We start from the raw sequence: 22,698 nt of genomic DNA on the forward strand, positions 1-22,698 counted from the left end.
AAAATGTTATAAATTGATTTGCATTTTAATGAGGGAAATAAGTATTTGACCCCCTCTCAATCAGAAAGATTTCTGGCTCCCAGGTGTCTTTTATTCAGGTAACGAGCTGAGATTAGGAGCACACTCTTAAAGGGAGTGCTCCTAATCTCATTTTGTTACCTGTATAAAAGACACCTGTCCAAAGAAGCAATCAATCAATCAGATTCCAAACTCTCCACCATGGCCAAGACCAAAGAGCTCTCCAAGGATGTCAGGGACACGATTGTAGACCTACAAAATGCTGGAATGGGCTACAAGACCATCGCTAAGCAGATTGGTGAGAAGGTGACAACAGTTGGTGCAATTATTTGCAAATGGAAGAAACAAAAATGAACTGTCAATCTCCCTCGGCCTGGGGCTCTATGCAAGATTTCACCTCGTGGAGTTGCAATGATCATGAGAACGGTGAGGAATCAGCCCAGAACTACATGGGAGGATCTTGTCAATGATCTCAAGGCAGCTGGGACCATAGTCACCAAGAAAACAATTGGTAACACACTACGCCGTGAAGGACTGAAATCCTTCAGCGCCCGCAAGGTCCCCCTGCTCAAGAAAGCACATATACAGGGCCATCTGAAGTTTGCCAATGAACATCTGAATGATTCAGAGGAGAACTGGGTGAAAGTGTTGTGGTCAGATGAGACCAAAATGGAGCTCTTTGGCATCAACTCAACTCGCCGTGTTTGGAGGAGGAGTAATGCTGCCTATGACCCCAAGAACACCATCCCCACCGTCAAACATGGAGGTGGAAACATTATGCTTTGGGGGTGTTTTTCTGCTAAGGGGACAGGACAACTTCACCACATAATAATAATAAATAATATGCCATTTAGCAGACGCTTTTATCCAAAGCGACTTACAGTCATGCGTGCATACATTTTTGTGTATGGGTGGTCCCGGGGATCGAACCCACTACCTTGGCATTACAAGCTCCGTGCTCTACCAGCTGAGCTACAGAGGACCACATCAAAGGGACGATGGACGGGGCCATGTACCGTCAAATCTTGGGTGAGAACATCCTTCCCTCAGCCAGGGCATTGAAAATGGGTTGTTGATGGGTATTCCAGCATGACAATGACCCAAAACACACGGCCAAGGCAACAAAGGAGTGGCTCAAGAAATAGCACATTAAGGTCCTGGAGTGGCCTAGCCAGTCTCCAGACCTTAATCCCATAGGAAATCTGTGGAGGGAGCTGAAGGTTCGAGTTGCCAAACGTCGGCCTCGAAACCTTAATGACTTGGAGAAGATCTGCAAAGAGGAGTGGGACAAAATCCCTCCTGAGATGTGTGCAAACCTGGTGGCCAACTACAAGAAACGTCTGACCTCTGTGATTGCCAACAAGGGTTTTGCCACCAAGTACTAAGTCATGTTTTGCAGAAGGGTCAAATACTTATTTCCCTCATTAAAATGCAAATCAATTTATAACATTTTTGACATGCATTTTTCTGGATTATTTTGTTGTTATTCTGTCTCTCACTGTTCAAATAAACCTACCATTAAAATGATAGACCGATCATGTCGTTGTCAGTGGGCAAACGTACAAAATCAGCAGGGGATCAAATACTTATTTCCCTCACTGTGTATATTTACAGTGGGGAGAACAAGTATTTGATACACTGCCGATTTTGCAGGTTTTCCTACTTACAAAGCATGTAGAGGTCTGTAATTTTTTATCATAGGTACACTTCAACTGTGAGAGATGGAATCTAAAACAAAAATCCAGAAAATCACATTGTATGATTTTTAAGTAATGAATTTGCATTTTATTGCATGACATAAGTATTTGATACATCAGAAAAGCAGAACTTCATATTTTGTACAGAAACCTTTGTTTGCAATTACAGAGATCATACGTTTCCTGTAGGTCTTGACCAGGTTTGCACACACTGCAGCAGGGATTTTGGCCCACTCCTCCATACAGACCTTCTCCAGATCCTTCAGGTTTCGGGGCTGTCGCTGGGCAATATGGACTTTCAGCTCCCTCCAAAGATTTTCTATTGGGTTCAGGTCTGGAGACTGGCTAGGCCACTCCAGGACCTTGAGATGCTTCTTACGGAGCCACTCCTTAGTTGCCCTGGCTGTGTGTTTCGGGTCGTTGTCATGCTGGAAGACCCAGCCACGACCCATCTTCAATGCTCTTACTGAGGGAAGGAGGTTGTTGGCCAAGATCTCGCGATACATGGCCCCATCCAGCCTCCCCTCAATACGGTACAGTCATCCTGTCCCCTTTGCAGAAAAGCATCCCCAAAGAATGATGTTTCCACCTCCATGCTTCAGGGTTGGGATGGTGTTCTTGGGGTTGTACTCATCCTTCTTCTTCCTCCAAACACGGCGAGTTGAGTTTAGACCAAAAAGCTCTATTTTTGTCTCATCAGACCACATGACCTTCTCCCATTCCTCCTCTGGATCATCCAAATGGTCATTGGCAAACTTCAGACGGGCCTGGACATGCGCTGGCTTGAGCAGGGGGACCTTGCGTGCGCTGCAGGATTTTAATCCATGACGGCGTAGTGTGTTACTAATGGTTTTCTTTGAGACTGTGGTCCCAGCTCTCTTCAGGTCATTGACCAGGTCCTGCCGTGTAGTTCTGGGCTGATCCCTCACCTTCCTCATGATCATTGATGCCCCACGAGGTCAGATCTTGCATGGAGCCCCAGACCGAGGGTGATTGACCGTCATCTTGAACTTCTTCCATTTTCTAATAATTGAGCCAACAGTTGTTGCCTTCTCACCAAGCTGCTTGCCTATTGTCCTGTAGCCCATCCCAACCTTGTGCAGGTCTACAATTTTATCCCTGATGCCCTTACACAGCTCTCTGGTCTTGGCCATTGTGAGGAGGTTGGAGTCTGTTTGATTGAGTGTGTGGACAGGTGTCTTTTATACAGGTAACGAGTTCAAACAGGTGCAGTTAATACAGGTAATGAGTGGAGAACAGGAGGGCTTCTTAAAGAAAAACGAACAGGTCTGTGAGAGCCATAATTCTTACTGGTTGGTAGGTGATCAAATACTTATGTCATGCAATAAAATGCAATGTGATTTTCTGGATTTTTTTTAGATTCTGTCTCTCACAGTTGAAGTGTACCTATGATAAAAATTACAGACCTCTACATGCTTTGTAAGTAGGAAAACCTGCAAAATCGGCAGTGTGTCAAATACTTGTTCTCCCCACTGTGTGTGTGTGTATGTGTGTGTGTGTGTGTGCTCCAAAAAATAAAGGGAACACTTAAACAACACATCCTAGATCTGAATGAATGAAATAATCTTATTAAATACTTTTTTATTTACATAGTTGAATGTGCTGACAACAACATCACACAAAAATTATCAATGGAAATCAAATGTATCAACCCATGGAGGTCTGGATTTGGAGTCACCCTCAAAATTAAAGTGGAAAACCACACTACAGGCTGATCCAACTTTGATGTAATGTCCTTAAAACAAGTCAAAATGAGGCTCAGTAGTGTGTGTGGCCTCCACGTGCCTGTATGACCTCCCTACAACGCCTGGGCATGCTCCTGATGAGGTGGTGGATGGTCTCCTGAGGGATCTCCTCCCAGACCTGGACTAAAGCATCCGCCAACTCTTGGACAGTCTGTGGTGCAACATGGCGTTGGTGGATGGAGCGAGACATGATGTCCCAGATGTGCTCAATTGGATTCAGGTCTGGGGAACGGGCGGGCCAGTCCATAGCATCAATGCCTTCCTCTTGCAGGAACTGCTGACACACTCCAGCCACATGAGGTCTAGCATTGTCTTGCATTAGGAGGAACCCAGGGCCAACCGCACCAGCATATGGTCTCACAAGGGGTCTGAGGATCTCATCTCGTTACCTAATGGCAGTCAGTCTACCTCTGGCGAGCACATGGAGGGCTGTGCGGCCCCCCAAAGAAATGCCACCCCACACCATGACTGACCCACCGCCAAACCGGTCATGCTGGAGGATGTTGTAGGCAGCAGAACGTTCTCCACGGCGTCTCCAGACTCTGTCACGTCTGTCACGTGCTCAGTGTGAACCTGCTTTCATCTGTGAAGAGCACAGGGCGCCAGTGGCGAATTTGCCAATCTTGGTGTTCTCTGGCAAATGCCAAACGTCCTGCATGGTGTTGGGCTGTAAGCACAACCCCCACCTGTGGACGTCGGGCCCTCATACCACCCTCTTGGAGTCTGTTTCTGACCGTTTGAGCAGACACATGCACATTTGTGGCCTGCTGGAGGTCATTTTGCAGGGCTCTGGCAGTGCTCCTCCTGCTCCTCCTTGCACAAAGGCGGAGGTAGCGGTCCTGCTGCTGGGTTGTTGCCCTCCTACGGCCTCCTGCACGTCTCCTGATGTACTGGCCTGTCTCCTGGTAGCGCCTCCATGCTCTGGACACTACGCTGACAGACACAGCAAACCTTCTTGCCACAGCTCGCATTGATGTGCCATCCTGGACGAGCTGCACTACCTGAGCCACTTGTGTGGGTTGTAGACTCCGTCTCATGCTACCACTAGAGTGAAAGCACCGCCAGCATTCAAAAGTGACCAAAACATCAGCCAGGAAGCATAGGAACTGAGAAGTGGTCTGTGGTCACCACCTGCAGAACCACTTCTTTATTGGGGGTGTCTTGCTAATTGCCTATAATTTCCACCTGTTGTCTATTCCATTTGCACAACAGCATGTGAAATGTATTGTCAATCAGTGTTGCTTCCTAAGTGGACAGTTTGATTTCACAGAAGTGTGATTGACTTGGAGTTACATTGTGTTGTTTAAGTGTTCCCTTAATTTTTTTGAGCAGTGTATGTATGTATATATATATATATATATATATATTATATATATACAGTGGGGGAAAAAAGTATTTAGTCAGCCACCAATTGTGCAAGTTCTCCCACTTAAAAAGATGAGAGAGGCCTGTAATTTTCATCATAGGTACACGTCAACTATGACAGACAAAATGAGAAAAAAATATCCAGAAAATCACATTGTAGGATTTTTTATGAATTTATTTGCAAATTATGGTGGAAAATAAGTATTTGGTCACCTACAAACAAGCAAGATTTCTGGCTCTCACAGACATGTAACTTCTTCTTTAAGAGGCTCCTCTGTCCTCCACTCGTTACCTGTATTAATGGCACCTGTTTGAACTTGTTATCAGTATAAAAGACACCTGTCCACAACCTCAAACAGTCACACTCCAAACTCCACTATGGCCAAGACCAAAGAGCTGTCAAAGGACACCAGAAACAAAATTGTAGACCTGCACCAGGCTGGGGAAGACTGAATCTGCAATAGGTAAGCAGCTTGGTTTGAAGAAATCAACTGTGGGAGCAATTATTAGGAAATGGAAGACATACAAGACCACTGATAATCTCCCTCGATCTGGGGCTCCACGCAAGATCTCACCCTGTGGGGTCAAAATGATCACAAGAACGGTGAGCAAAAATCCCAGAACCACACGGGGGGACCTAGTGAATGACCTGCAGAGAGCTGGGACCAAAGTAACAAAGCCTACCATCAGTAACACACTACGCTGCCAGGGACTCAAATCCTGCAGTACCAGACGTGTCCCCCTGCTTAAGCCAGTACATGTCCAGGCCCGTCTGAAGTTTGCTAGAGTGCATTTGGATGATCCAGAAGAGGATTTGGAGAATGTCAGATGAAACCAAAATATAACTTTTTGGTAAAAACTCAACTCGTCGTGTTTGGAGGACAAAGAATGCTGAGTTGCATCCAAAGAACACCATACCTACTGTGAAGCATGGGGGGTGGAAACATCATGCTTTGGGGCTGTTTTTTCTGCAAAGGGACCAGGACGACTGATCCGTGTAAAGGAAAGAATGAATGGGGCCATGTATCATGAGATTTTGAGTGAAAACCTCCTTCCATCAGCAAGGGCATTGAAGATGAAACGTGGCTGGGTCTTTCAGCATGACAATGATCCCAAACACACCGCCCGGGCAACGAAGGAGTGGCTTCGTAAGAATCATTTCAAGGTCCTGGAGTGGCCTAGCCAGTCTCCAGATCTCAACCCCATAGAAAATCTTTGGCGGGAGTTGAAAGTCCGTATTGCCCAGCGACAGCCCCAAAACATCACTGCTCTAGAGGAGATCTGCATGGAGGAATGGGCCAAAATACCAGCAACAGTGTGTGAAAACCTTGTGAAGACTTACAGAAAACGTTTGACCTGTGTCATTGCCAACAAAGGGTATATAACAAAGTATTGAGAAACTTTTGTTATTGACCAAATACTTATTTTCCACCATAATTTGCAAATAAATTCATAAAAAATCATACAATGTGATTTTCTGGATTTTTCCCCCTCATTTTCTCTGTCATAGTTGACGTGTACCTATGATGAAAATTACAGGCCTCTCTCATATTTTTTTGTGGGAGAACTTGCACAATTGGTGGCTGACTAAATACTTTTTTTCCCCACTGTATATATTATATATTTATATATATATATATATTATATATATATACACACACACACAGAGACACAGTGCATTTAGAAAGTATTCAGACCCCTTGACCTCTTCCACATTTTATTATGTTACAGCCTTATTCTAAAATGGATTCAATTGTTTTTTTTCCCTCATCAATCTACACACAGTACCCCATAATGACAAAGTGAAAACAGGTTTTTAGAAATGTTTGCAAATGTATATAAAATAAAAAACGGAAAACTTTATTTACATAAGTATTCAGACCCTTTGCTATGAGACTCGAAATTGAGCTCAGGTGCATCCTGTTTCCAATGATCATCCTTGAGATATTTTACAACGTGATTGGAGTCCACCTGTGGTAAATTAAATTGATTGGACATGATTTTGAAAGGCACACACCTGTCTTTATAAGGTCCCACAGTTGACAGTGCATGTCAGAGAAAAAACCAAGCCATGAGGTCGAAAGAATTGTCCGTAGAGCTCCGAGACAGGATTGTGTCGAGGCATAGATCTGGGGAAGGTTACCAAAACATTTTTGCAGCATTGAAGGTCCCCAAGAACACAGTGGCCTCCATCATTCTTAAATGGAAAAAGTTTGAAACCACCAAGACTCTTTCTAGAGCTGGCTGCCCGGCCAAACTGAGCAATCGGAGGAGAAGGGCCTTGGTCAGGGAGGTGACCAAGAACCCGATGGTCACTCTGACATAGCTTCATAGTTCCTCTGTGGAGATGGGAGAACCTTCCAGAAGGACAACAGGACTCCACCAATCAGACCTTTATGGTAGAGTGGCCAGACAGATACACTCCTCAGTAAAAGTCACATGACAGCCCGCTTGGAGTTTGCCAAAGGCACCTAAAGGGGACAGACCATGATAAACAAGATTCTCTGGTCTGATGAAACCAAGATTGAACTCTTTGGCCTGAATGCCAAGCGTCACGTCTGGAGGAAACCTGGCACCAGGTGAAGCATGCTGTGGGGATGTGTTTCAGCGGCAGAGACTGGAAGACTAGTCAGAATCGAGGGAATGATGAACGGAGCAAAGTACAGAGAGATCCTTAATGAAAACCTGCTCCAGAGCGCTCAGGACCTCAGACTGGGGTGATGGTTCACCTTCCAACAGGACATCGACCCTAATCAAACAGCCAAGACAACGCAGAAGTGGCTTCGGGACAAGTCTCTGAATGTCCTTGAGTGGCCCAGCTAGAGCCCGGACTTGAACCCGATCGAACATCTCTGGAGAGACCTGAAATTAGCTGTGCATCAACGCTCCCCATCCAACCTGACAGAGCTTGAGAGGCTCTGCAGAGAAGAATGGGAGAAACTCACCAAATACAAGTGTGCCTAGCTTGTAGCGTCATACCCAAGAAGAGTCGAGGCTGAAATCGCTGCCAAAGATGCTTCAACAAAGTACTGAGTAAAGTGTCTGAATCCTTATGTAAATGTGAATGTACATTTTTTATCTTGAAAACATTTGCAACATTTTCTAAAAACCAGTTTTTGCTTCGCCATTATGGGGTGTTGTGTGAAGATTGCTAAGGGAAAAAAGCAATTGAGTCCATTTTAGAATATGGCTGTAACGTAACAAAATGTGGAAAAAGTCAAGGGGTCTGAATACTTTCCGAATGCACTGTATATACAAATGTATGTGGACACCCCTTCAAATTAGTGGAATCGGCTATTTCAGCCACATCCATTGCTGACCTGTGTATAAAATCGAGCACACAGCCATGCAATCTTCATAGACAAACATTGGCAGTAGAATGGCCTTATTGAAGAGCTCAGTGACTTTCACCTTGGCACCGTCATAGGATGCCAACTTTCCAACAAGTTACTTAGTCAAATTTCTGCTCTGCTAGAGCTGCCCCGGTCAATTGTAAGTGCTTTTATTATGAAGTGGAAACATCTAGGAGCAACAACAATATAGCCGCGAAGTGGTAGGCCACACAAGCTCACAGTACGGGACCTCCCAGTGCTGAAGCGTGTAGCACGTAAATATTGTCTGTCCTCCGTTGCAACACTCACTACCGAGTTCCTCTGGAAGCAACGTCAGCACCATAACCTTTGTCGGGAGCTTCATGTAATGGGTTTCCATGGCCGAGAAGCCGCACACAAGCCTAAGATCACCATGCGCAATGCCAAGCGTCGGCTGGAGTGGTGTAAAGCTCGCTGCCATTGGACTCTGGAGCAGTGGAAACGCATTCTCTGGAGTGATGAATCACGCTTGACCATCTGGCAGTTCGACGGACGAATCTGGGTTTGGCGGATGCCAGGAGAACAGTACCTGCCTGAATGCATAGTGCCAACTGTAAAGTTTGGTGGAGGAGGAATAATTGTCTGGGGCTATTTTTCATGGCTCGGTCTAGGCCCCTTAGTTCCAGTGAAGGGAAATCTGAGCCAGGCCTAATCGCCCAACATCAGTGCTCAACCTCACTAATGCTCTTGTGGCTGAATGGAAGCAAGTCCCTGCAGCAATGTTCCAACATCTAGTGGAAAGCCTTCCCAGAAGAGTGGAGGCTGTGATAGCAGCAAAGTGGGGACCAACTCCATATTAATGCCCATGATTTTGGAATGAGAGGTTCGACAAGCAGTTCTCCACATACTTTTGGTCATATAGTGAATTATTAGCATAAATTATGACCATCCAATCTAATCTTCACATTAGGAATATTAGGCTATCTTACATAAGTCTGGAAATGTGAGGATGCATGTAATGCTTTATTATAAAGGTGCATTTTTATGGTGAAAATTAGCTTCCCCAAACTTGAAACCCACGCGCCGCCTATGTTAGAATAACTGCCCACATTTACTTTTCCTAAGCCAACAAGACAAGTAACGAACAGCAAAATCGCTAGCCGTTGTCAATCAATTATCCACCATAGTAGAAAAGTTGGCAAAAGCCAGCTATTACCGACTAATGGAACCCCTGGTGTCTGTGTACAGTGTCTGTGTTCAAATATGTATGTGTTTGCGAGTATACTGTGTGTTCCTGTGAGCGTCTGTCTGCCTGCGAGCTCATGCACCAGCGAGGCAGAGCAACTTTTGATGGAGGGAGATGTGAGCATTAAATGGTAGACAAGGGAAATTTGCACTGAGCAAATAAATGTTAAGTTAAGTGGCTGTTGAAATTGCCTCTGTGTGGAGCAGGCAGCATCCAAGCGTTGCTGTCGGGTGAGACCATAAGAAATAAAAAGCAGAAAAACGGCAGCCATGACAGATTTCATAAAACACTATGGTAATCTCTTCAGATTTCTTTTCAGGTAAAGAGAAGTAATGGATAGAGCCTCACTGGTTGGTCTTCAAGGGAACACTTATCCCAGTACAGCCAGTGTACCTAAATTACTAAGTCACTCTTGTGTTTGTGTTGTGAAATAACTGATGGCTAGCCAGGTGGAACCAGCTTGATCGCGTGAGCTCACATTCTGTTTCACTTCGAAACGTGAGTGCAGCGGTCCGTCTGCTTGACCAGGCTAACTGATAGCATCCCTTTCTCAGTGAAATCCAACACATTTCTCCAAGTGTTCCATTGGATTGTTTCCATGGAAAGCTAGCCTGAGGGCCAGGGTCTTTCTTACAGTTAACCTGTTTAGCTAAGGTCTGTCCTTGTTTGCGCTCTGCTGCTAATTCGCTCTTTCTTGTGGGTTTGCTTGTTTTGATTACTGATCAAATACTCTGAATGTGTGTGTGAGAGTTTGTACTGTATGTGTCTACGCACAAGTGTGAATTCAAAGTTATGTACCTCTTAGGGGGTGAGTCTAATTAAAACTCCTTGCTATCATACAGACAGACAGACAGAAACTCAGCAGCCCCCCTTCCTTTCCATCTTCCCCTGACAACTAGGCTCTATCCGTGCTCCCCTCGAACCCAGGACCCAAAGGACAGAGAAGTAAACAGACTCAGTTTCAGAGGTATATTTTGGCACTGCTGTCGCCACCCTGCCTGGCACGCTGTGTGGCCCAGTGGAGTCATGGCATAGGTGGGTCCATGTGTGTGAGTGGAGTTGGCTTTTTAAATAGTTCCAATCTCCCAGCTCAGCATTTACCTCAGCATGCGCCTCCTGTTACTGACAGCAGCTGCTGCACTAACAGACAAATCATAGACGCTTTCGCTCTCTCTCTCTCTCTCTCTCTCTGTCTCTGTCTGTCTGTCTCTGTCTCTGTCTCTGTCTCTGTCTCTGTCTCTGTCTCTGTCTCTGTCTCTGTCTCTGTCTCTGTCTCTGTCTCTGTCTCGGTCTGTCTGTCTCGGTCTGTCTGTCTCTGTCTCTGTCTCTGTCTCTGTCTCTGTCTCTGTCTCTGTCTCGGTCTGTCTGTCTCGGTCTGTCTGTCTCGGTCTGTCTGTCTCGGTCTGTCTGTCTCGGTCTGTCTGTCTCGGTCTGTCTGTCTCGGTCTGTCTGTCTCGGTCTGTCTGTCTCTGTCTCTGTCTGTGTCTGTGTATGTGTCTGTCTGTGTCTGTGTATGTGTCTGTCTGTGTCTGTCTGTCTCTGTGTGTGTGTGTCACACAAAACACAAATGCCCACAGCGACCTTTAATCTCCAACCTTCCGCCCTCTGTTACGGCTCACAAAGAAAGCCATGCTGAGGGTCCACAGGGACACAGCCTGTGTGTGTGTGTGACTGTGGCTGAGACTGTGGCAGCTTAATAACAGATTAAGTGTTCCTAAGGACAGTGGTGCTTTTCTCTCTGAGTGAGAGGCAGCCAGACAGACAGGAGAGAGACTGGTGGAAGGAGGCCAGGGTGGTCCTCCATCTTGGCACCATTACCACAGGATAAGCTGCTTAACCAGCCAGCCCCTAGATGAGTGTTGTGTTTAAGTGTTAGTGTTCTCTGGGGAGATGGAGAGTGGGACTCGGGGCCCCTTCTAAAGTCCCCTTGGTGCATCTTAACACTACTGTCATGTTCCTAAGATTTACTGAGGACAAAGATAATTGTTTGGAAAATATTATTGTCTCAGCCTTGCCTTTGTGTAAGTGGGATACCATCGGTTTCAAACTCTTAACACAAGGCCTTCAACACATAGAGGGACTGAGGCGTACAAACCAGATAACACTGCCGTGGCCTTCGTGTTTAAATTGAAATTCTCTTGTGCTGTTTTGTGGGGTTGTTTTTCACAATGCCATCTGTCCTTGGCTATGAAATATTAATTACTGTTACTTTATGACCCTCATAACAAGGGTTGTCCAGCCACTGAATGGAATTCAGATCTTTTTATGTATAAGCACAGGGAATAGACAGCTGTGGTATATCAGACCGTATTCCATGGGTATGACAAAACATTTATTTTTACTGATCTAATTACATTGGGAACCAGTTTATAATAGCAATAAGGCACCTCGGGGCTTTGTCGTATATGGCCAATATACCACGGCTAAGGGCTGTATCCAGGCACTCCGCGTTGCGTCGTGGATAAGAACAGCCCTTAGCCGTGGTATATTGGCCATATACCACAGCCCCTCGGGCCTTCTTGCTTAAGTAACCACTGCTTGACCAGCCTTGCAAACAGAGCCATTACCTCTGAGTCCATTTATTGACACAAGGGGCATATTTGACAATGTATCATATGTGTTTAGATAGGCTTGTCAAAGTAGTGGAGTATGTATTTACAAAGCGCCGGTTTTCCGCGCTGTTTCCCTTTCTAAGGTACCTCCCTGGGTTTTGTAGAAGTTGGGTTATGGCAATAAACATGGGTGTTTGGACTGCGGTAATGACCCAGGCTCATAAACCAAGCCAGATGATCAAATGCCACCTACCGCAATTACCCTCATGCATGGTACTCCTGACTCCCCAAAGTCTGCTTTCAGTTCTCTGCCTGCTTTTTGAGGACATTGTCTTTGTAGTGGAGTCAAGGCTTACTGATTGACTTGACAAACAGGGTCAAATGAAGGATTTGTTGAGTTTTACACACACCTGACTCGGGTTGTTAAAGACCACTTATGACTTGGATCATATTTTTCAAGCCTCTATTAGGTCCTAGCTGTCCTCCCCCTTCTTTTAGTAGCATTCAGGGTCTTCTGGGCTTTCTGTAGCCGACTTACTCCCCGGCTGCCCAGAACACAGACAGACACATGGCTCCTGCCCCTGAGCAGAACAGAGAGGTATCGTCAGACAGGGCTGTCAGGGGAAATCACCTCATCATAACCAGGGAGAGGACAGCGCCTGAAGCAGCACACAGTACAGTCACCTCAGATAGCACCTCTACAAACAGCCTCTCAGGACACTCCTCCCTGGCCCAAAATAACCTTCAGGGATGATGTTATTAACAGTGTGTGATAGGACTGTGATGTATTTGGCAAGGTGACATATCTCTTGTTAAGCTCATTGTTTTATGTCTTCCATTCTTCTCTCTCTCTCTCTCTCTCTCTCTCTCTCTCTCTCTCTCTCTCTCTCTCTCTCTCTCTCTCTCCCCCTCTCTCGTACTCCCCCCCTCTCTCTCTCCCCCTCTCTCGTACTCCCCTCTCTCTCTCTCTCTCTCTCCCCCTCTCTCATACTCCCCCCTCTCTCCCTCTCTCTTACTCTCTCTCTCTCTCTCTCTCTCTCGTACTCCCCTCTCTCTCTCTCTCTCTCCCCCTCTCTCGTACTCCCCCTCTCTCTCTCTCTCTCCCCCCTCTCTCGTACTCCCCCTCTCTCCCTCTCTCTTACTCCCCTCTCTCTCTCTCTCTCTCCCCCTCTCTCCCCCTCTCTCGTACTCCCCCCTCTCTCCCTCTCTCTTACTCCCCTCTCTCATACTCTCCCCCTCTCTCTCTCTCTCTCTCTCTCTCTCTCTCTCTCTCTCCCTCTCTCCCATTGTTGCAGTTGCGACTCCGAGAACCGTTACCTTGGCAACCCCCTCAGAGGAACGTGTTACTGTAAGTATCCCGTCGCTGCAGCCCCACCTGAGTCTCCATTGCATTTTCGTCCTCCAGATGTTGCCGTGGTCCTATTTGCTCATTTTTCACACACACACACACACACACACACACACACACACGCATGCGCGCCTGATCAGTTGCAGCATCCCACACATCTGCACATCTCTGTGACCTTTGCCCTGCAGTGAGGGTTGGCTAAGCAGATGCAAGCATTTACTCTGTGGCAGGCGTATGGCAGTAATCAACTGCAGATTTGTCTGGCTCTAAACTTGATTTGACAGATTTGTAGCTGGGTTTAGAGGGACTTCTGTCTCCAGATGTTAATGTCAGACCACTGGCCTCCATATTCATTTGAATAATTTGCAGCAAATCAAGTTAAAGTCCATGGCGGGAATGTTTTACTCAAAACAGATTCTCTCTGGCATCAGCCGGTAGAAGTTGGTCCACTGACCAGGGTTGTAAGGGTAGCTGTTTTGGACAAAGTTCAAGTACTGTCACTTCCAATAGTAATCCAGTTGAGTGTAGTCATGAATTAGTGTAGTTCTATGAGGTTGTCAATTGCAACTTTGATGTTAGTGGTCAGAATTGCTTAGGTCAGGAACTCAATGGTCCATCAAGTATGCCTTTGATCAGAACAAATGCAAACTATTTTTGTCGAAGCTATACTTTCACTTACGTAGTTTAAAACTACCACCACAAATTGCATGTAATTGTAACATTCATTTCAATAGAAGATATTCAGTACTGTTCTGTATTTATAGTCAGATTCTAACCAGCTTTAGAAAGGTTAAGTACATGTGCCAGCATCAATCACGGTGACACCCACTGTCTCCTATTATTCATGAGAGATTGTGTCTGTTCAGTTGACTGGCATGAGGCATCAAGTGAGGAGGGCACTAGATGGCACCTTCGCTGTGCAGTGTACCCACAGTGTACCCACACTTACCAGGAGGATGTGGGTTCCGGAAATCACTTACATCACTATGGTCACTCTGAGAGCTGTCTATCTGTTTGGCTCTGTTTGGGTACGGACGGTGTCCCCAGAGGGACATGCCATATCCTGACCATTCCACTGCGTCGGTTGAGAGTGTTCAAAGTCATTATTAGCTTGTCCATTTGCTCCCTAACACAGCCAAGCAAGCACACAAATACTGTAAATGGTACATTAGAAAGACATTTGCTTCCTGTGTCCCTTTGTCAAACTGTTCTATCAAACAGAACAGTGGCTGTAAATCATTTATTAGCATGCCATTCAGATTAGAGAACGACCGATAATCGGCCAAGCTTATATACCGGGACGATATTGGCCTTTTCTAGTCTATTGGCTACCGGCCCTTCTCTATCGGCTTTGCTGATAGTCCCTCTACAGAGCAAAGCTGCTGCTATGGCACTCACCGCCTGAGCCACCAGCACTGCACAATGCCAAAACAATGTCTAGCTGGGAAAGTCAGCAGCAACAAGCTAGATCATTCTCCAACAGAACGGTGCAGTATTGAGAAATGGATGAATTCACACAGTGACCAAAATCGAACTCCTGTTGCAAATATTAGTTTAATAATAAGGCTTGTGTCGAGGTGCCCGGACATGCATGCAATAAGCAAGCTAGCTAAGCAGATAGCTATGTGACCTGTTAGCAAAGATTACGATAATGAACCCTTTCTAGATAAACATGGTGCTAAGATGTCAGATAGGAGCTAAAAGCCAACGTAGCTAGCTAACGTTAGCTGGATATCATTTTGAACATTTTCGGCAACGAGCCATCTGATTTGCAGTGTAACTTTAGCTATTTACTGGTGTGCTGATCTGACCAACCGCAGTCGTATCCATAAATTGACAGTTGATAGTCAGATTAGATGATTGTCGTAATAGGGAAAGAAGGAAGTGTTTCAAAATGCCTAAATAAAGGTTGGCAATATGTTTTAGCTAATTAAGAATCTTCCTGCATGTTTAAGGACCATGAAAGCCTTAGATCAGTGCATGTGTGTGCGTTCTCACTTCTCAAACTATGGGCAGATTTGAGTCATTCAGACAGAACGTGCACCGTTGTTTCATATTTTTTCCTACCCTCGCTCTCCTTGTTAGATATTATACACATTTTATGGCTTGGAAGCAAATGTCATCGCCACTGAGCTAGTTGTCATAGTAGCAGTAAACAGCACTAATCGTAGCAGGAGGATCACGTTATAACCCGCTGAACTAGCCAGTTGAGTTGTTTCCAATTTCTTCCTGGCAGCTGAGTTGTTTAGAGATGTGTCCTGACAGCTGGAAAAAATATTTATTCCTGACCACAGAAAATTACTCAAAATACTAGTTTCATAATCATCTGTGATCACAAATCAGGCTCGTTTGCATTAAATAGATTATTTTATATTCTCAAACTAACAGCAGTGCCTATATAATGTCCTTCCACATGCTGGAGTGATGCTTCTATGCAAATGTTGTTGATCAGTAGGCTAATAAGTCCCAAATGGAAGGCAAACAGATTGTTTGTTTGTACATCTAGCACTATAGACTCCACTGATCATTCAAAACAAGCTCAATAACTCAATGCACACACACACTCCGATTGAATATGCATTCACATGTATTGTGAGTAGGCCTATGCCACCTTAATTCACCCAGTTTATCATGAGATTTACCATTAAAATAAAAGTATTACCTTTATGTTGTTATGTAGTTTTGACGTCTTTGCCGAGGATGTTTTAGTTGCGCAATTTTACATCTAACTAAGGTGTTTGGTGCAGTGTTTCTCAAGTTCAGAAATGCACAACGTGTTGTCTTATGTATACAAAGTCGGAGCTGCTGGGCAGGTCTGCCTCACTGTCTATGCTATTGGATAGAGAGATATCACCGCAACTGTGCACCCTTTGTTAGTGGGCAAATGGACATTGTCGGATCAAAACCCAACCTTCATTTACCTGTTGTGACGCACGGACGTTCCAAACTCCGTTTTAGACGAGACAAAATTATCCTATTGACACTTTCTAGTCAATTTTGACACTAGAATAACTGTTTCTGAATCGAATCGATGCCACGTAGGCTGTTTTCCAAAATTTTATTTTTGCATTTTAAAGGCAGTCGCTCTTTAAAATTGTTTGTGTAAAATGCTGTTAGAAAGCCAGGATCTAAGGTTCTTAGGTAGACCGCCTAACTAGGGCTGTTATGGTGACCGTATTACCGCCACACCGGCAGTCCCGAGTGATGACCGAAGTCAAATTCTATGTGACCGTTGAGTCACGGTAACTAGGCTTCTCCAAAAAACTGCTCTGATGCCGCTGATGGTCATTAGTAGCCTACCAAAGGCAGCATTGATGTCAGAGTGATGTGTCCCTCTAATCACTCTGACATCAATGCAAATGCAATCAAAAATTCAATCAAACACTTCATGAGATAACTCAAGAAGTGTGTCATTCATTTTATCGTCTTTGCCGAGGATGTTTTAGTTGCGCAATTTTACATCTAACTAAGGGTGTTTGGTGCGGTGTTTCTCAAGTTCAGAAATGCACAACGTGTTGTCTTATGTAAACAAAGTCGGAGCTGCTGGGCAGGTCTGTCTCACTGTCTATGCTATTGGATAGAGAGCTATCACCGCAGCTGTTCACCCCATGTTAGTGGGCAAATGGACATCGTCAAAACAAAACCCAACCTTAATTTACCTGTTGTGACGCACAGATGTTCCAATCTCCATTTTAGACGAGACTGACTTTGACAACAATTATCCTATTGACACTTTGTAGTTAATTTTGACACTAGAATAACTGTTTCTGACTTGAATTGACGCCACATAGGTCGTTTTCAAAGGGATTCGTTGCTTTTTAAAGGCAGTTTCTCTTTAAAGGGTTATGTAGGATCAAATGTTAAGCCCCACTTAAGTGCTACTTAGATGGATACCCAATGTCATAACCATGGCTTTGATGGATACCCAAGATTCAAAGCTTTTATCACGTTGTTTTGCAAAATCATGAGTCCAGCCCTGCCTTTCCTAGAAGCACTGCCAGTGTGGATGTGTAGGATTTGTTGGACCTGTAGGAAATGCAGACGTGTGGGTGGTGTAAGCTTGGATATGGATGGGTAGGTTATAGAGACTAATTGGGCCAATTATGCCTAGTGAATCAGGGCGACTGAAACATAGCGCACACACCGCCCTCTCTTTGAGTGGATTGATGTTTACTTTGCAGGCTCATTACATGCTAATTATTTAACCATCCGCTAATGTCAGTTGTTACAAGGCAGAACTGTGGAGCTGTCAAGCACAATGACACTAATAATGATACTGACAGTAATGATGATGAGGCATTACATTATATTAATGGGGAAATTGCTACTGTACGCCTACTACTACTACTACTACTACTACTACTACTACTACTACTACTACTACTACTACTACTACTACTACTACTATTATTACTGCTAGGCATACTACTACTACTATTACTACAACTACTACTACTACTACAAGGCATACTACAACCACAACTGCTAATACTTCTACAATGAATGTATGGCTTTACTATGTACTTATTCTACAACTACTACTACTACTTAGTAATTCTACTAACGCTAGGCCGAATACTTCCTACCACTGGAGGCTGGTCTAGGTCACTGTGCTCTTGGAGGACCAGTACTGTGGTTCAGCTCAGATGACTTCATTCTGGAATGTAATCATGGCCGATGCTAATGAGGAAGCTGGTCGTCAGTGGCTGACCAGGCTGTTGTGGTAATGAGTTGCCCTCACAGTGGAGCCGTGTCAGCAAGCACGCCCTAATGAGAAGGAGCCACCAAGTGTGTCCCACCAGCCGCACCACCCGCCATTACCAGCCTGTACCCTCAAGCCCCTTATCATGAGAGAATCAGGCACTCTGCACTGACGCCTAAACACTATCTGACCGGCACTCTGCACTGAAGCCTAAACACTATCTGACAGGCACTCTGCACTGACGCCTAAACACTATCTGACCGGCACTCTGCACTGAAGCCTAAACACTATCTGACCGGCACTCTGCCCAGATGCCTAAACACTATCTGACAGACACTTTGCCCAGACGCCTAACCAGTGTCAGATAAAATACAGAGAGAGAAATTCTCCCCAGACGATGCACGGAGGCGTCTCTGTGTTGATCGTCTCTACTTGCTAATTGTAGACTGGCTGTGTAGACTAAGGTCTGTCCGACTGAGGGAACTAATCCTAGTAATTCTGAGCATACAACTGATGTCTGAACTTGATCAGTCAGGCAGTTGGCTCAGACAGCTGAGTGCTACAATCAGACAAGCACATATTCATAACTATGCCTCCATTATTACAAGTGTCACTTTACCTGGAGGCCCAGAATAATCAAGGACACCACTTCTTCTGAGCCAGTGTTCTGAGTGTAAAGTCTCAATGGTGTCCTTTTAGAAAATTCATTTTTCAGGGATCTTATATACTAATAATATATATATATTTTTTAAATGCTAGAAGGTGCTTTTATCCAAAGCGACTAACAGTCATGCGTGCATACATTTTGTATAGGTGGCAGCGGGAATTGAACCCGCTATCCTGGCACTGTAAGCTCCAAGCTCTACCAACTGAGCCATACAGGACCATCTTGACCTTTAAGAAAAGTATTTTGACTGAAATATATTGCTTTACCCCTGTACTATCATGCTGTACATTCTGTTCTTTGTCTTTGAAAAGTGTTTCAAATGCAAGGTAATGAATAGTAACAGACTGGAAGAAATCTCCAAGTGGATCCTGTATAGCAGATGTTAAGTAAGGCTTCATGCTTGTTTCAACTCATTGGTAGCATGCTTCTAAATAGGAAATTACTTTACAGGTGAGATTTTGCTCTTTTCGATTTTTTTTGTTTCAGACGCTGAATAAAGTTACACATTATGCTAATGCCATGACTCATCTATGAAAACTTTTAAAACAGATGGATTTCCTTTTAGTCTTGTGAAGCTAATTTGATCCTTACCTTGCTTTATTTAATTATCTTTGTAAGGTAAAATTAGTCCCCAATGAGGATGTAATGTATGCATGTCATTTAGATTATCCAAAGTAAATTGTTTTATTATTTCTCTGATGGCAGTTTTAATTTGCACACTGAGCTTTTGCACCACAGTGGCTAATATTATATCAGGCATGAAATTTAACATATAGAAACATGTAGAAAATGATTGTGCAATTTGACAAGTCTTCCACTTTTCATAATGTCATTAATTCTCTTCTCTGTGAAGTCACACTCTTCTTCTGGACAACACACACTCTCTCATTACCGCAGAAACAGTAGGGGTTCTTTGAGTGGGCACTACATTGCTCTAAATAACATTAATAAGCACAATACTGGCTCCAAACACTCCAGAAAGCTCACAATATCTGCTTTGAATTTCCCTGCACTTCTGTGTCACCTTTATAGAGCACGTGGAACTTTCTGTAGTTTACTAGACCCTTATGGGATAAACAACACACACCAACATGTGTGCCCGGAGCAGGAGGGAGAGAGAGACACACACATCGGCTTTGATCTGATATCTGCTAATTCCTTTAACTCGGCGTGACGGCTAAACAAAACCAACTATTTGTCAAACATAATTTCCTTTCGTCTTGCTATGGCTTGAAATGTGTGTTCTGAAAGGAAGTCAAATTAAGTCCTCTCTGAACTCTGCAGGAGTGTTTCTTTTGTCAAGTTAGAACGATGACAAACAATTGTTTGTTCTCCTGGTGTGTAAACACATTCATGGCTGATTAACATCAGTTCATAGAAGCCGTGAAATGGGACAGTGAATGGCACAGTGTGAGCTTCTGAGGTAGAGACGTGTAGTGTATTCAGCTGTCATTGACAAATTATGAAGATGGCATTTCCTCTTAGGGAGTGGGATTTGGTTTTGATGGCCAATGTGTGTATAGCACAAGAGGCTAGTGAGGGGAGGAGTGCTCATAATAATGACTGGAATGAAGTGAATGGAATGGTATCAAACACACAAGGAAACCATTCCATTCCAGCCATTACTATGAGCCCGTCCTCCCAAATGACGGTGCCACCAGCCGCCTGTGGTGTATAGGCCTCGCTTTTACCCAGGATGCACAACTCCAGTCCACAAGAACAGTATCCCTGCTGTTTTCTATTGCTCCCTGGCACTGAATTGATCAGTTCATATCATTGATTGCCCAGAGAGTGCACATACCTGGCTTCCTATGTCTGATCAAAAGACAGCAGGCTCTGTAACCCCTTGAGGACCGGAGTTGTGCACCCCCTGGTTCAACCTGAACTCCTCTGAAGAGTTAATAACAGTGATCTGAAGGGTTAACAGTTAAACGTCCTGCTGAGCATATTGACAATCCACTAGAGACACTCTCTCACATGGCTCCTCCTAGACACTACCCTCCGAATCAAGGGCTGTCTTCTGAATGGAATCAGACAAGGTGACCTTTCTAGATTCCTGCTGAGGTCCAGATGTTAAATGTACCATGAGGCCCTGTCATTGAATAGGACAAACGTTTATAAAAGTAGAACTGGCATTGAATCCCAGTGAATATTTTCTATACTGAACAAAAATATAAACGCAACATGTAAAGTGTTGGTCCCATGTTTCATGAGCTGAAATAAAAGATCCCAGAAATGTTCCATACGCACAAAAAGCTTATTTCTCACATATGTTGTGCACTCATTTGTTTACATCCCTGTGAGTGAGCATTTCTCCATTGCCAAGATAATCCATCCACCTGACAGGTGTGGTATATCAAGAAACTGATTAAACACCATGATCATTACACAGGTGCACCTTGTGCTGGGGACAATAAAAGGCCACTAAAATGTGCAGTTTTGTCACACAATACAATGCCACAGATGTCTCACGTTTTGTTGGAGCGTGCAATTGGCATGCTCACTGCAGGAATGTCCAACAGAGCTGTTGCCAGAGAATGTAATGTTCATTTCTCTACCATAAGCCGCCTCCAACGTCGTTTTAGAGAATTTGGCAGTACGTCAGGCCTCACAACCGCAGACCACGTGTAACCACGCCAGCCTAGGACCTCTACATCCGGCTTCTTAACCTGCAGGATCGTCTGAGACCAGCCACCCGGACAGCTGATAAAACTGAGGAGTATTTCTGTCTGTAATAAAGCCCTTTTGTGGGGAAAAACGTATTCTGATTGGCTGGGCCTGGCTCCCCAGTGGCTGTGCCCCTGCCCAGTCATGTGAAATCCATAGATTAGTGTCTATTGAATTTATTCCAATTGACTGATTTCCTTATATGAACTAAAACTCAGTAAAATCATTGAATTTGTTGCATGTTGTGTTTATATTTCTGTTCAGTGTATTAGCGGTACACCCATGTCATATAGATCTTCACATCTTATATACAGAAGGTGTGTCCAAACTTTTGACTGGTACTGTAGATCTTCCTCTACTCTTGTTTCAGCTTGTGCTGATTGAAATACTGCATTATTGATATGAAAATGAAGGCAGTCACATGCACTTGTGGTCTGTTTCTTGGGTAACTCTTCCGGCTGAGGTTCTTCAGACTGTTTGCACTTTAAGAAGATGGTCCCTGATCTGCTGTTTGTCTCTCTGTCCCTGCAGACAACCTGCTGATTGACTACCAGTTCACCTTCAGCCTTCTCCAGGAGGATGACCACCACTACACCGCCATCAACTTCATGGCCACTCCTGAACAGGTCAGCCAGTCACCACACAGAGGTCTCAGTCACCATAGGACCGAAGGACGGTCTCATGTAGCCTTTCTGTTATGTATTTTATGCATCCATTTTGATGGAAAACCGAGAAAACCCACATTAGCATTATTCCAAGTCATTCCAAACCATCATAATGTTGGTTTGGAATACGTGTGTTTGACCTCCTTTTGTGTTCATATTTTACAGAGCAACAAGAACCTGGACATGTCGATCAATGCGTCCAACAACTTCAACCTCAACATCACCTGGTCTATTGGATCAACAGGTAACTTGTCTTATTAGATCGTCATTTGCCATAAAGTGGATCAATATGGGCTATAGTGAATGTCTATGTTTATTTGACAGCATGTTGAGGGCTTGTCCTCTCATTTGATTCTATTGTCCACCTAGCTACGCTCACTACGGTCTACGGCAGATATCCCCCACTCAGCATCAGACAGTGTACGACCCCCTGCACTACAGAATCCATTGTAGGCTGTTGTTATACTGTATTATTCACCTAGGATGGGAAAGAAACTCATACAATCTCTGATGTACAAAGTCCCACTCTCTGTTTGGCATCTTTTCCCAGAGGGAATGGTACTTTTGTTGTTCTGGTCAGTGTCCCTAATTAGACAGGAATGTCTGTAAGGGAATGCCCCTCTTGACAAAATGTAGTGGAGATATTTTTAATTATGGCATTGGGATTTTGAAGTGTTTTTGTGTGATTTCAATT

General features: G+C 44.5%; 1 protein-coding gene across 2 annotated transcripts in view; it reads left to right on the plus strand.

The window, feature by feature from the left end:
• Positions 1–22,698, plus strand: part of LOC121553711 (attractin-like protein 1) — a 332,670-nt gene that overhangs the window by 168,420 nt on the left and 141,552 nt on the right. For both annotated transcript variants that reach the window (XM_045213019.1, XM_041867035.2), the window contains 3 exons: positions 13,251–13,303; positions 21,871–21,965; positions 22,170–22,248. In XM_045213019.1, coding sequence (XP_045068954.1) covers positions 13,251–13,303; positions 21,871–21,965; positions 22,170–22,248 — 227 coding nt within the window. The remainder of the gene's footprint in view (positions 1–13,250; positions 13,304–21,870; positions 21,966–22,169; positions 22,249–22,698) is intronic.

The sequence above is a fragment of the Coregonus clupeaformis genome, unplaced genomic scaffold (assembly GCF_020615455.1).
Source record: "Coregonus clupeaformis isolate EN_2021a unplaced genomic scaffold, ASM2061545v1 scaf0072, whole genome shotgun sequence".
Classification (NCBI taxonomy): domain Eukaryota; kingdom Metazoa; phylum Chordata; class Actinopteri; order Salmoniformes; family Salmonidae; genus Coregonus; species Coregonus clupeaformis.